The sequence below is a fragment of the Ochotona curzoniae genome, unplaced genomic scaffold, assembly GCF_017591425.1.
Source record: "Ochotona curzoniae isolate NIBS_2020 unplaced genomic scaffold, NIBS_Ocur_1.0 contig_883, whole genome shotgun sequence".
Classification (NCBI taxonomy): Eukaryota; Metazoa; Chordata; class Mammalia; order Lagomorpha; family Ochotonidae; genus Ochotona; species Ochotona curzoniae.
Window position 1 is genome coordinate 74,697,981 of NW_024466599.1, and position 14,728 is coordinate 74,712,708.

The 14,728-nt window shown below is 41.4% G+C and overlaps 1 protein-coding gene across 1 annotated transcript in view; it reads left to right on the top strand.

The window, feature by feature from the left end:
* Window positions 1-14,728, top strand: part of MRPS9 (mitochondrial ribosomal protein S9) — a 58,057-nt gene that overhangs the window by 31,569 nt on the left and 11,760 nt on the right. The window contains exons 3-5 of the mRNA XM_040993879.1: window positions 277-339; window positions 428-458; window positions 6,674-6,753. Coding sequence (XP_040849813.1) covers window positions 277-339; window positions 428-458; window positions 6,674-6,753 — 174 coding nt within the window. The remainder of the gene's footprint in view (window positions 1-276; window positions 340-427; window positions 459-6,673; window positions 6,754-14,728) is intronic.

The following is a 14,728-nucleotide window of genomic DNA, read 5'->3' on the forward strand; positions in this document are numbered from 1 at the left end:
AAACCAAGTAGGTGTGGTGTCATATTCAAGGAGTGACATGTGTGAAGGTGACTCTGGAAAATTGTCAAAACCAGTTTGATAATTACATTGATTTTTTCCTTTTGAGGGTGCATGCGTTAGGAATGTTATTGATCTTATTACCCACTTAAAAACTATGCAGTAATGTGTATGCGGCTCTAGTGCAGCATGTGACACAGTGAGCATTGAGCAACCATTAGTTATGATATCAGTTGGCTGGTGGACCAGTTGTTCATTAACCTTGGTGTGTATTTTCAGAGAGCCATCGCTTACCTTTTTCCAAGTGGTCTGTTTGAGAAACGAGCCAGGCCGATAATGAAGGTAGTTATCTTAATTACTATTTTTAAGAATTGCACTTAGCTTTATTTGTTATAGTAATTATCTAATATACTTTTCATTTATTTTACAGCATCCTGAGCAGATTTTTCCAAAACAAAGAGGTAAGTTTGCTCACAAATAAAATAGTTTGTTTTGAATCTGTTTGTTTTTACCACAAGGCTCAGTTTCATGTCAACTGTTGTTCATTTCATAGGGTTGCCTTTCTCTGTCATCCTGATCATGAAATAGGTTAATATATATTATATAGTCTGTAATATATATAATATATATGTGTTGTGTGTGTGTGATATATATATATATATATATATATGGCAACTAAGAATAAGTGACCAAGGATGGGTAAGCATTGTGGCATAGCAGGTTGGCCCACTGTCTGAGGCACCCACATCCGATTTCTGCATGCCTCATTCCAGTCCAGCGTCCAACTGCTGTGCCTGGGAGGCCGCAAGTGATGTGTGCAGGACGCAGGCGCTGCCACTCTGTGGAAGATAGAATGGAGTTCAGGTCCAATGCCAGGTACTGTGGACCTCTGCAGGAGTGAACCAGCCAGTGATACTTCCTGTCTGCCACTTTCTTTCTCCTTTACCCTGCCTTTCAAATAAGGTACTTGCCTGGAGTTTCCAAACTTTTTTTTTTTTAAGTTAAGTGATATTACAATTAAATCAGATTGGGTCCATTACTCTACAGGTGCCACACTAATTATTGTCTTTTAGCTTTTTTGAACAAGTTTGCTGCAGATCTGGCATATCATGCTAGCTTTATTTTAGATTTTCCTCCATTTGGAAAGAATATGTTCCTTTGGCGTCCAGCTCCTTAAAGATAATAATTCCGTTGTGTTGTCTTGCAGCGTTTCCGATAAGCAGTTCATCATCCTACTCATCACGTTCCCTGTTTTCTGGGGATTTTTTTTTAAGACGTGCGCTGAAATATTTTAGATAGTATGAAAAAATCTTGGAACCATAACAAGCCTTAAAGTTGCCAGGAAATTGGCAATCGATAGGAATTTTATAGTAAGTATATATTTATTGTACATGAGAAATCTCCTATCCAGTGTGTTTAGGTGGTAGTGTCAGTCAGTTTAAGAAAGTATTAAAGCTAGAAATCACTTTGAAAAAGCTAGTTTAAAAAAATGGCATTTCTTCATCCCTCTTGCTGCAACTCTGGAGAGGTTTCCTTCCGGCTCCTTCAGTGTCAGCATTTGTCAGTGGAGATTTCCGTACAGAGGAACAAAGAAGTTAAGGAAGCTCCGTAAGAAGTCTTAGTACAGAATATGTTAGTATTTCTATGAATTTCTCCCCTCTACACTTACTTCGTACACAGCCTTTTCAGCAACTTGCCATTCAGCCCTAAAGCATTCAGGTGCCGAGCTTTCATAGACACAGTAACTACCTGTGTGTTTGGAGTCATCTCATATTTACTTGGTACTTGGTTCCTGTTCAGTGATTGTGGACACAAGGACAGCTGTACAGACTGGCTGGGGCAGTGAACAGGATGGCTCAGGCGGTGAGCTGTGGGACTCTGGAGCAGGAGCAGTGACTGGCCCAAGAGCTGCAGGTGCTCAGCGGGCCCAGGCTGCCCAAGTCAGACCAGGCCCCTCAGGGAAGCTGCTACACGCAAAGGAAATGCACTATGCTGCATGGGTGTTTCCGGGAAGTCTTTCCTATAGCTAGACATCCTGTCACTCTGCTGCTTCTTTTGACTCTCCTTCCATCTTGTCTTCAATGTTTTGAAAGTGTTTTGAAAATATTTTATAAGTGTGTTCCATTTTTCATGTTTCCTCAATTCCTAGACATGGCTGATTACAAAATAGCACATCCGTTTCATGATAGTTTTGGGGGGGGGAGCAATAAAATAATAATAAAAATAAAGCAACTAAAAGTATACAATAATGCTCCTTCAGAGGTAGCAAAAGGCATTTTTTTAATGAAGTTCAGACTGGATAAATTATGGCAATTTTAATATACTATTACTTCCTTTATTAAAAGATAGAAGCTTCTAGATGAACAAAACCCCCTTTGGTACTGTCAGCCTAGCAGGTAAGCTGCATCCCGTACTACAGGGTATGAGTTTGATACATGGTCCAGTCCTCATTCCAGCTTCGTAATCATGCAGGAAGTAGTGTGATGGATCAAGCCATCAGATTCCCACCACCCACAAGGGAAACCCGAGTGGTGTCCCTGCTCCCTGCTTCAGCCCTTAGCCCCCCAGCTATTGCCAACATTTTGGGGAATGGGACCTGTGACCAGGAGCTTGCTCTTGCATGTCTGTCTGTTTTCCTATGACAAGAGAAAAAGAAAGCTATATACCAGGTTGATTTGAGAAGAAAAGGATAACATCTAATAACAGACAAATAGAACTCTAGGAGGTAGAGACAATGGGACAAGGATGTTAGATAGATGAAGTGTGAGGTCTGTTAAATGGATTGGATGAGCACCAAACCTTTTTTGCAGCTAACATTTAGTATTGGAATGTTTAAAGCAAAAGCTGTTAACTATAGCTATCAGGAATTTGAATAACATAGCAGGATTTTTTTTTTATAGTTTCCAGTACAAGTGCAGAGAATCTATTTTCTGTATAGGTACCTGTGCAATATTAATAACAGGGCATTAAGAAAACTTGACCAATTTCATAGAAACCATGTTGATTAGATTTTTCTCGCTTGGGTCAAAGAGCAAGTCAAAATTGAGATTGTAGATTACATTTGTGTAGGAGCCAAGTATTTGGCCACCAATTAAGGCATCCCATGAGATGCTTGCATCTGGTAGCTGAGGGCTGGGTTAAATGCCAGCTCCACTCCTAACTGTAGCTTCCTTTGCCCGTGCACCCTGGGAAGCAGCAGGGGAGAGCTCAGATGGGTGGATTTCTGCTGCCAGCGTGGGAGGCCTTGATTAAATTCCCAGCCCCTGGCTTTGACCTGGCCTAGACCTCAGGCTGTTCTGTTCATCTGGAGAGTGAGCCAGTCACTGAGAGCTCTGTAAATCCTCCAGCCTGCCTCTCAAATAAATACATCAGCAAGCAAGTTTAAACGTATTTCCACTGTGATGGAAAATGGTTCCTTGCAAGTCCTACACATAATAGGTATTATGTTACGCAGAGAAAAAGTCCCATTTATTAGCAATTTTGAAAGACTCAAATAATAAACTAAATATTCAGTGCTAGAGTTGATAAAAGAGACAGAAATTAAGTTGTTGAATTATTGAAGAAAGTGAATAATTTTTTTAAGGCAAATTTACAAGAAAAGAAACTCTCCATTAGAAGACTCTTGGGGAAAATAAAATACATCCAACTATAAATTGTCACATCAAGATTCTCATAAGTTCAGAAGTAAGACCAGTATGCCTACCACTCACCTCTGTGAGTGAAGCTTGCTTTTATTCCAATCTGTCTGATTTGAAGGGGAAAAGGATGGCGAATAAAAGCAAAGCTTCTGGATAACAAAAAATATAAAGAAATGGGGAACAAATATTATTAGCAATGTTATGATTGTCTGCTTAGAAAATGGAAGACATAAAATATTAGGATCTCATTAAAATATTATTTGGATATCTGAATCCAAACATTCAAACTATGAAAACTGCTGACTTTTTTTTTAATGATAGCCTTTTATAAAGGCATGTCACAGTATATAGATCAGGACAAAATACTTACCATGGAGGATGACAAGATGGTCTAACATCTGACATTGTGACGTAGTGGTCCCGTGAACACGGCAATCTTGCTGGTAACAAATGGATTGCACTCTTTCCCTGCCTTTAACTACTTAGGTTAACAAGAAGTGTTTCTGAAACATTGGATTTGACCTGTAAAAATAAATACTTACATATGACATCTACTTGAAGGTGTACGTGCATCTGGGCCTCTTTTTTCTTAATACATCTAATGGAACTTAAGAAGTAGTTGTATCCAGACAATGACAGAGTTGAGTCAAAACTTTAAAAATCATTGTGTATTTGGAATTTAGAGTTAAATAAGGCAATTGGCACAAAAACAAATAAACAACTGTCAATATTTTTTTAAATAACTAATTTTGAAATAAGTAATACATATCTAGGCAAGGAACAAAAATGATAGGTTATCATTTTGGAATTTAAAATTTCTCTTTTCACAGAAAGAAAGATACTAGAATATTAAACATGGAGAGTCCTGGTATTCAAAATAAATTATAAATTATTGTTTAAAACAAAAATTGGCAAAGATAAATAAGCAATTCATAAATGATGAAAATAAAAGTAGGCATGAATGTTAGAATGTATTAGAGATCAGAAATAATAGAAAACAGTAATAAGAGACTTTGGTCACACACCATTATGGAAATGGTACACGTCATCTTTCAGTAAAACAGTCGTCACAGGGTGGTTAAATAAGTTGTCAGAGTTGTACCATGTCCCAGTTGTACTATGGATAATGTCCAGGTGATGAGACAGTGAGACGTTGTTGGGTGGGAAAAACCAGTAAAAATGGTTTAGTATATAGTTTAATACTATCTGTGTTCTTTAAAAAATAATAATAAAGGAAGATAACACTGTGTCCTGAAGGAATGAATATGTAACTGCACAGAAAGAACCAGAACATTGAACTCACCTTGTCTCTCGCAAAGGAATCTCAACATTTACTCTTTCTTTTTTTTTTTTTTAACCCCCTTCCTCTCCCCTGAAGAGAAGAAAAAATAATGAAAAAAAAAAAACCCAAAAAATAACATTTACTCTTTCTTAGAGCTTATTACTGTATAATGTATGTAGACATCTGTTACCTACTATAAATAATTATATGGCGGGCAGTATCAAAAGCAACAAAAACTGTAATATGTATAAAATATGCCAGAGTTTTCATGATAAAATATAAAGATCATGCGTTCATTTATACCCGTGATAGGAGAGACAGCTCAGATATCTTCCATTAACAGTAATACAGAGAATGATCTGCAGGCATGTGTCTGCCTCTTCTCTCCCTTCCCAACAGGCAGCTTTAAAAATAAAATGAAAGTCAGTTTCACAGTGAACTACAAAATCGCCATCTCTGTACAGTTTTGTGAAGTTCAGAAAAATGGTGTTGGGAAAAATATTTCAATCATCCATAAAAAAAAAATCTGGTATTAACATTCAAGCAAAATGCCCAATTAAGACTTTTTTTTTTTCATCATGTGTTATGAACTGTTTCCTTACTGTAAATATGTTCTCTTAAAGTGGCCAGTGTCCAGGGCTAGCTCTTCTCGGAAGAGAAAGGCATCCTACCTCTGATAATGGTTAGTGCTTCCGTGGAAGGGCATGAGTCCAACAATTGCAGGAGGAAGAAAATGATTGTCTTTGCTGGACAAAATGATACTTGAATTTCTGCATCATGCACATAAATTCCAAACGGATTATATATCTAAACAGGAAACACACAAAAATTCCAGAAGAAAACTTAGGAAAATAGCCCAGAGCCTTAAAGCATACTTTCTTAGTACAATGCATTGGATCTCTGCGGGTGTGGAGGCCCAGCTTGGACCACAGTCTGTGGCTCTGAGATGCCATGGTCTGCATACACAGATGTGCAGGCTGTCTGCGGTATTCGGATGTCCTGGGGAAGTGTCTGAATGCCTCCTTAGTGGGACCAAGGCTGAGAAACGGTGGAGAAGAGTGCGGAGTGACAGGTTGGACCATGTACGTATTTTAACTTTGATCATGAAAGGTCCAGTAACAGAGGTACAAGGCATACTGAAGGAACCCGCTTACATCAAGGAACAAGAAGATACAGGAATCAGAGATTGTCGTCAGAGAGCTCCACAAAACGGTGGGCTCTGGTACCTGGCCCTTCTGCTACAGTGCACCCCATTTGTCAGTCCGTTCAATGGTCAGTGGCTTGAATATTCCTCTGTGTCGCAAAAGGAATTGATTGTAACACCTTGTGTCATAGAAATTTTATTATTAAACTCCTAGCTGTGGCTGATAGGACATAGAGACATGCACTGTTTGGTTTTTTACTTTGTCATATTAGACCTGGTTCAGATTTCCTGGATGCACCAAGAGTCCTTTTTTAAGTCTATGGTAGTGCATTGGCCTGAGAGCCAAGCCTGAACTTTGATTTTGTTAGCCATTTTTTGTTGAGAACGAATTAAAGAAAGCATCATGGTGGAATATTTAAGAAATACTTAAAAATAAGCATTGTTTATTCCTAAAGTACAAAACAATAATTATCAGGTAAGATGTTAAGCTTGTAAGCATTGGGATTCTTATTTTGAAGTTAGTCAGATGTGTGGACCATCTCATAACTGCAATGAAGTCGAGCTGTTAAATCTGTGCATATTTTTATTTGTTTTCATCTGGCTTCTTAATAGCAATTCAGTGGGGAGAAGATGGCCGTCCATTTCATTTTCTCTTCTATACTGGCAAGCAATCGTATTATTCACTAATGCATGTAAGTATACCACATTTCCGATCAAGAGCGTGAACTGCAAGCTACAAAACCGAACCCGAGACTCTGCTCAGCTTTTGAATGTACCTCATTTTTTTTTTTTTTAACTTTAGAATACTTTCCTTTCTAGAGATAAGACTGTGTCGATGGGAGGCTTTGTGTTGTGTTATTTCACGGTTTTGCTGCAGGTAAACTTGATAGAACTCACATCAGAATGGCTTGTCCTTCAAATGCTTTTGCTTTCGTATTGAACCCCTGCTAGAAGACACACGTTCCACTGAGGCACAGCACAGGTGTGTCCTTCCAGGCAAGAACAGGGCGGGATGCCGAGAGCTGTTCACCCTGGGACACAAATTGTTGTGTGCGTTCTGCCTTTGCCGTGTACGGTTTTTGCCTTTCATAGTTTCGTGCAGTTGTTGCGTCGAGAAGCTGGGCTGAGAAAAGCGGCTAAGAAAATATTTCCTTATACTTGGACTTCCAGCTGCCTCTGAGCATGCAACGAGCAGTTTCTGCTTTGTTTTTAGGAGTCCTGAGTGTTTGATAACGTGCACATTTGTGAGAGTTACCCAGTTCTACGGAAAGGCAGCCAGACGCCAGTACTGACTTTGAAATGGCAGAACTCATATTATTTATAGAGCACGTTATCAAGCTTTATTTTTGCGATTTTTTTTTTCTCATTTCTGTGATTTTTCTGATGTTAGACATTTTTGCCGGGCTTCCCCCCCGTCCCCGGTCATATTTCTGTGGCGTGAATCAGTGCACACAGTTTGTCTTTTTTTTAGAATTACCTGGTGTTTATTTGTGCTCCACAAACCCAAAGGACAAAATCCCCACTTGTCAGGTACATTTATTTCTTGGAGGGGAGGATGGGGAGGGAAGAGCAGGGAAGAAAACTTCTCTTCCCTTTCTGTTGACCTTGGGCAAATGAGCTCCTTGCCCTGCCAGCAATGAAGTGAATGATAAATGGAGAGTGTGTCTTTGCTGAGTAATGGGGCTCTGCCCAGGCTTCGGCGAGGTTCTCTTCCCGCACAGCCCGAGGCTGCCCGAGGACCCCTGCTGTTCATTTAAATAGGTATGTCAAATCCGCCTCCAAACGCCGCCGGTTTGATCTGTGGTAATATTTGTGAAGGTTCCATATGGACTTGAGCCCCCTGCAGTGCTAAGAAATAATGTACAACGCTTCATGGTGCAGACGCAAATTTTCTCTGAAAAGGGATGCAGCGCTGCGTTTTTAGCTGTCGGAGGGGATGATGGAGCTGACGCGCTAGGCCTGTCAACTTGTTACACGGATGGGTTGCACGCAGCGAAGCTGTGGAAAATCTGTGCCTTTTAACTTTTCTACTTAATCACGGTTGTAGCATTGCCTTTAGACTGTATGCTACATTAATTCTCTTCCTGCCTTCTGCCTTTCATCCCAAGTTTCACGGCAGAAAAGTAAAGCACGCAGGTCCTGGAGAGGAGCCTTATCAAGCAGCTGTCATCCGACAAGCCATTTGCATTTGTTTGGGCTGAAAGTGAGCAACCCAAGGGCAAGATATTTTGTTGCATTCCATCATAATGAAGAAATTACACCTCGCGTAAGGGGCCCAACTTTTAGTTTGTTGATGCGGCTTCAAAGGTATAGCTCAAGGATGGGTTTCTCAGCCAACACAATTGGATCCTATCCTCTGACTAAAATTGCTAATTGTGTGTGATTAAGAAGCCTTCTTGCCGAGGAGTTCAGGTCTTGTTTCCGATGGCAGGGTTCCTCCGGCATCTCGGTGGTTCCGGAACGTTTGCCCTCACACATGTGCGTCGTGCATGGCAAATGCCATTCATTGCCTCCGTGGTCACACTAGCCCCGTTTCATACTCAGTGCAGGTCACTGGCATCTGAGCTGCCTGGGCTTTTGCAGTGGTTTGTGCTGAAGTGGCTTACTGCCTGCAGAGTCCAGCTGTAAAAAAACTTCAGCCGCTCAAGTGCTGGCTCTCCTTTGTTCTGCCTTCGCGTGGCCAGGGGATGGATGCCCCACGGCTTGGAAGGAGCTCTTGCCCTGTAAGCCGTCTCTGAGCCATCTTCACCACAGCTGGGGAGGTACCCCCTCACCCCCCCAAATCCACGGCAGGATTCGTTTATGCTGGTGTCATTTTCTTCCTCTGTGATGATTAAAAACGAAGCAAACGGTTTTTCCTGTATTACTGACCAACTGGAGTTGTGGAAGGCAGGGAGGTCATTGTTCAGGCTTGGTGCCTGGACAGACCCAGAGGCTGTGTGCAGCTAGCTGTCTGAGGAGACCTTCCTGGTGCCAGTTCATCTCCCTGTCGTCTGTGCTAAGGGACACTTCTTAATGCCCGGTGGCTGTTTGTGTCTTAAGCTCACGCATTACTTTAAAGGTCTGCTAAAGCGTGCAATTAAAGGCAATGCATGAAGCTTTAGTGAGTACTGTTCCCAGCTGACCTATGCTTAGTCCACCCAATTTTTGTGGTAACGTGGGAAGGTTTTTGAGGAAAGATGATGGTAAGAAGAAACGTACAATTTGTTTTTCCTGCCCAGAAATGAAACATGGTAGGAAAATACACAATAGAGAAGAATGCTGACGTGGGGGTTTCTGAGCCTCTATAAATGTGTCATGCTCTGAAGACTCGGCTTGCATTTCAGTTGGGATTCATATTTTCCTGATGATGTCATGGTCTACGTGTCTTTTGGGAAGCAAAAAAAAAAAAATGTGTTTTACACTACTGCTAATTAGGTGTGTATATATAATGAAAAAAGTGAAAGGCAGTATTGACAGGTAAGTCCTTGAGAAGGAGGAGTTGTTAAGGAGCCAGAGTCATCCCAGGGCACTCCAAGTTTAATGGCACTGACAAGGGTTTGTTTGTTTTTTTTTTTCCACCTGCACTGGTGGCTTCGTGCTCCCTGAGTACTAGCCACTGGGTGGTGGCCACTGCTTGCTTTTTAGACATGATGGGGCTTCAGATTAGTTTCAGGAGGATGAGGAACAAAAGAGAAGCAGAACAAAAGATTTCCTGAAACAGTTGTACAAAGGAAAGAGAAGAAATTTAAGATAAAATACAAGATTATGCAAAAAAAAATAGGATATGCAGCATCACCGAGTTCTGAGAAACTGAAAGCTTGCCCTGATCAGGACTCTGCTCACTCTTGAAGAGGGCAGAACGTGGGTGACCTCAGAAGGGTGGGCCGTCACTGTGCCAGGGCTGGCCCTGAAGCACACTGCTGGGTGCCCCGGAGGGTCCAGGATGACCACAGTGGCGGCGAGGGCAGCGGAGGACTGGGCATTGGTCGTCACGGTTCAGGCTTTGCAAGTCCTTTAAGGAAAACACGAATTCCAGTGTTTCACCAACACATGTGTTTCGAAGCAAATTAAAATCTGTTTAGTAAAACCGAGTTGAGAGGTGGTTATCTGGCTCTGCAGAAGGCTGTGTTCCTCAGCCCCGTCCCTCTAAAGTGGCTTCCCCCCTAGTGTTGGAGGGAATTCAGCTTGAAAAGTTGGCAGACTGGCTTGCATGTGGGGCGGCTGTAGGAAGGATGTACCTGACAGGACAGGAGCTCTGGGAAGGTGTTGGCTAAGGAAGCCAGTGCCAGGGCAGCGCTGTCCAGAACACGCAAACGCTTTGCTTAACTTGGCTCGGTCCCAATACGGGAAGCGTGAATGACATTTTGCAAAAATCTCCACTTACCCCAGTCTTTGAGGGAAATAAAAAGAACTGTAGTTTAGGAATAATTTTACAGTAGGCAATGAAATACTATACAAGTATTTCTTTAAATGGGAAAAATTTTGTGACCACTAATAAAATTTATACTTGAAAAAAATTGTAAAATGAATAAATTACATTCTGGAACCACTTTACTGAATCAGAAAAAAAAAGTACAAACTTAAGAAAGAAAACCAAGTAATTTGATTCCCATAACCTATGCATAAAAGGACCTGCGCAAGAAGCTCTTTAGTTGTTCAGAAATTCTGCAGGCTTTTCCTCACCCGGGGAAGTGACCTGCGACATGTGTGAGCAGCCGTGCTGGGGGTGAGGCAGGGGTATCTCAGACTCACCAGGCGGTCCATCCTGGACCCTGGCCGCTGCGCTCACTTCAGATGCTTCTAGATCCTCTCTGTGACCTTGGGGTGGACATCCAAAACCTTTGCATGCAGTGCTGTTATCTTTAAGGATGGAATTCAAATGCTGAGCCCCTCCTCGCTGTGAGGTATTGTGGAATAACTACAACTGCATAAAGTGCTTATTTTTTTAAAAAAAAACTGTGGACTGGTGCTAAAGTATATCTGCATGCTGTTTTAAGATTTCTTGACAGCGGGAGTTAATTCAGTAATTAAATCAGCAGTAAAAAGTGCTGTTCTGGAAGTATCTTTAAAGTACATTTTCCGCACATATGAATAATTCTCATTGTAGATCTTGTGTGCTCCAGTCACAACAGTTGGACAAAATTATGTTTTTCAAAAAAAAAAAAAAACTTGACTTATAGTCAGATTACTTTTATAGTGATAAGGTTGTTCTGATGGAGCTTTTAGTTGAGTGAGTAGTTAATGTGTGTGTGCATTCCAAGCCCTTGGGGTCTTCTTTCATGGCTGTTGCTTCCCTAGAGTCCTTTTTCAAATGACCCACACCACCTTCTTTCTGTCGACTCGTAAGATGTGGTACACAAACTGCCTGGCAGATGATAGTCCACAATGCACAGGTGTCATTTGGACCTGGCTTGAGACCTCTGAGCCCTACTTATTTCATTTGGTTTTGTAAATGCCAGTAGCCCCAAAAATGAGAAGGTTGTTCTTTTAAGAAGCTATTTTCAGCGAGTTCTTCAACAGACACACGTTTGCAGTAACTGAGCCTAGTCTCCAAGGTGAGAATCCCTGCTGGTCTGCTACTGTGGATTCTGTGTGCCAGGGTACACAGTTGGCTTCTCCTCCGTTGCCACTGCCCCCATGAAAACATTGCTTGTTTACCCTGCCTAAAATTGGAATTTCCACATGATTAATATAGCCAAAACAGATTTTAGAAGGATACTAAAAATCGTACTGTTCACGCTCTTGAAAGGGTTCAGCTTCAGCATTTCTTTTTTGCAACCTGAGCATCTGGTATTTTCAAATTAGGCACCTTCTAAATTTGACTCATACATTATGGAAATCTGATGACACGAGGGGTGGATAGGCTTGCTTTGATTTTATGAAATATTAATCATAGATGTGATTAATGATTCAGCATTTCACATCTGGGTTATTCCTGTCATATTTGAAAATTACACTATTAAATACAGTATATAAACTCAGTGTAGGTGGGGTCAGGCTAATTCCCCGGTGTCCCTTAAAAATGAAGTGGAAACTTAACAATACACCAGGAGCTTCCAGTGCTAATCCACGAAGCTGACAGTTCCTGGCATATTTTATGTCCTCGAAGATTTTTTGATGTAAATTTAACACATCTCTTCAGGGAGTTTTAGCAGTGGAATCTACTTTTCAGAGAGCTGTTGTCTCCAGCTAACCGAGGTGCAGTCCCAGGGGTGTGTTATTACTCACCAGGGAAAGCCTAGACGTGAGGCACCGAACAAATGACTTAGATGACTTGACTTGGAGAAAAAAAAAAACACCCCTCCCCCCTGCTAGCATCGTCCATTACACAGGTCAGTTACTGGGCTAGCTACTTTACATGTATTTTCCTATTTAGAGAAATACGAGAAGTGGCTTGATAAACATTGCGCAGTTTGATGGAATTGTAAGCATTGGCCTTAACGGAGTAGAATTTGCCATGTCTGAATATTGCCATGTACTCTCCACAGGTTGTTTTCTCCTCTGGCATATTTTTTTCTGATTATCTTATTTGCACCATTTAGAAGTGATCACAAATCTAAAGATGGTACTGGAAGAAAATGGCATAATTTAAGGGAATTTTTGGGCCTGGCATGATAGCGTAGCAGCTAAAGTCCTCACTTTGAACGCACCAGCATCCCATATGGGCACCAGTTTTAAAACCAGCAGCCCCACTTCCCATCCAGCACCCTGCTTCTGGCCTGGGAAGGCAGTCAAGGATGGCCCAAAGCCTTGGGACCCTGTACCTGAGTGGGAAACCCCAGGAAGCTCCTGGCTCCTGGCTTCAGATGGCCTCAGCTCCAGCCATTGTGGCCACCTGGGGAGAGAATCGTCGCACAGAAGATCTTTCTCTCTATCTCTCCTCCTCTCTGCATATCTGGTTTTGCAATACAAATAAATAATCTTTTTTAAAAAAGGGAATTTTCAGAAAAATATGGAATCACAGTGAAAATTACCTACAAATGTTTGGGAAACTTACCTACCAAGCACATTGATTATTATTGTAATTGCCTTGGTTACTGCAGAAAATTACAGAAAACATTATTAGCAGAGGGCGGTATCTCATTATTGTTGGTGTGTTTTCTTAGTTCACAGTTCACAACAGGACACAAAAGGTGGTATAACGTCTCTGATTTCTGCCCTCCTGGGGTCTTGGGACAGCTGAGGGACTTTGTACCAGTCCGATGGAGCAGTCTGGCTGCGGTTCCAGCTGCTGGCAGGCCATACCAAGTGCACAGTAATAAGCCGTTCGCCTGCGGGTCCCCCGTTGATATGAGTAGCAAGATTTCACTCTGTAGAGAGTTTGAGAACTATTTTGTAGAAACAGCAATGCATTGAAAATTTTGATGGGCTATCTAGCGGGAAGCCCAGCCCATCATCAAAACCTTCAAGAATGAGTTAGCAGTGTCCCTTACCCATGGTCAACAGGGCTCAGCAGTTACTGGGAAACTTTCCTACGTTTTATTTTAGATTGAAGAGCATGTCCATACTCTATGTGGATGGGTTGTGGTAATTCTTGCTTTCTTTAAGGTGGCCTGCGGTGTTCTTGTTTTAAATTGTCAGATACGGTCCTCTCTTACTACAAGATGGATTTGAGGTCGAGCTGTCACTGTAGGAACAGCCATACTTGTGTGCACCCTAACATTGAATGAACTCATTTGTCCCTTTACTGTTGTGTTGAACTAGACTCTGTTATTCTCAAACTTGACTGTGCATCACTCAAAAGCACCATGACAACGGACGGCTCCACCCGCCCCAGCCATTCCCCTTCAACAAGTCGGGAGTGAGCCTTGAACCTGCAAGTTTCTAACCAGTTGTCTGCGTTGGCATTGCCATCCGGAGACTGCAACTTGAGAATGACTGAGCTTGAGTGGTGCATTCATTTCCAATTTTGTTGGAAGTCTTAGAGGACTGCATTTCTTTTTTTCTTTCTCTGCTTCTTTTCTTTTTCTAACCCCTCACTTGTACCCTTGATGAAAAACAAACAAAAAAAAATACTGCAAAAAAAAAAAAAAAAACCACTGCAGCGAGTTTCCCTAAAATGAGCTATTAGAACCTTGATCACTGAGCAGCCCTACCTGTTGAGTATGTCAGCTTCCTTACTCAGTATTGCGCAATCTCAAAGATTGAGTGCTCGCAGCCTTGCTGCCATTCCTTTGCTCTTTTCTTTTTAACACTTTCTCGATTCCTGAAGAGAAGCATGTGTAAATATGGCAATAATGGTAAAGGGGATCCGAGCAACTTTGTGGTATCATGTGACACTTTAATCAGGAATGAAGTTAGCTCCCAGAACTTGAAGACTGTTTAAAAGACATAGATGGATTTGTGACGTTGAAGTTCACAATACCTCGTGCCCTCTGACTTTATGATATTGGAAGCTATAATGATTAACTACGAAAGAGGCCATCGCTGGGATCTTTAACCTGTTCCTCTGAAATGTCTGTTCATTGGTCATCCTTACGGGAGGTTATGGGTAAATTGTACATGAGTAAATACGAATGTGTTGAATGTGAATGAATCCTCAAAAAATTGTGCCCATTCAAAAATGTTGGAGGCCATTTACATCATTTTGGCTTGTTATAAATTCATTGTCTAGAAAATATATTCCATTGATAACCCGTGTTGCTGGAGCTGTGCTTGTTACAAATTCTAACAAAATGACAAACT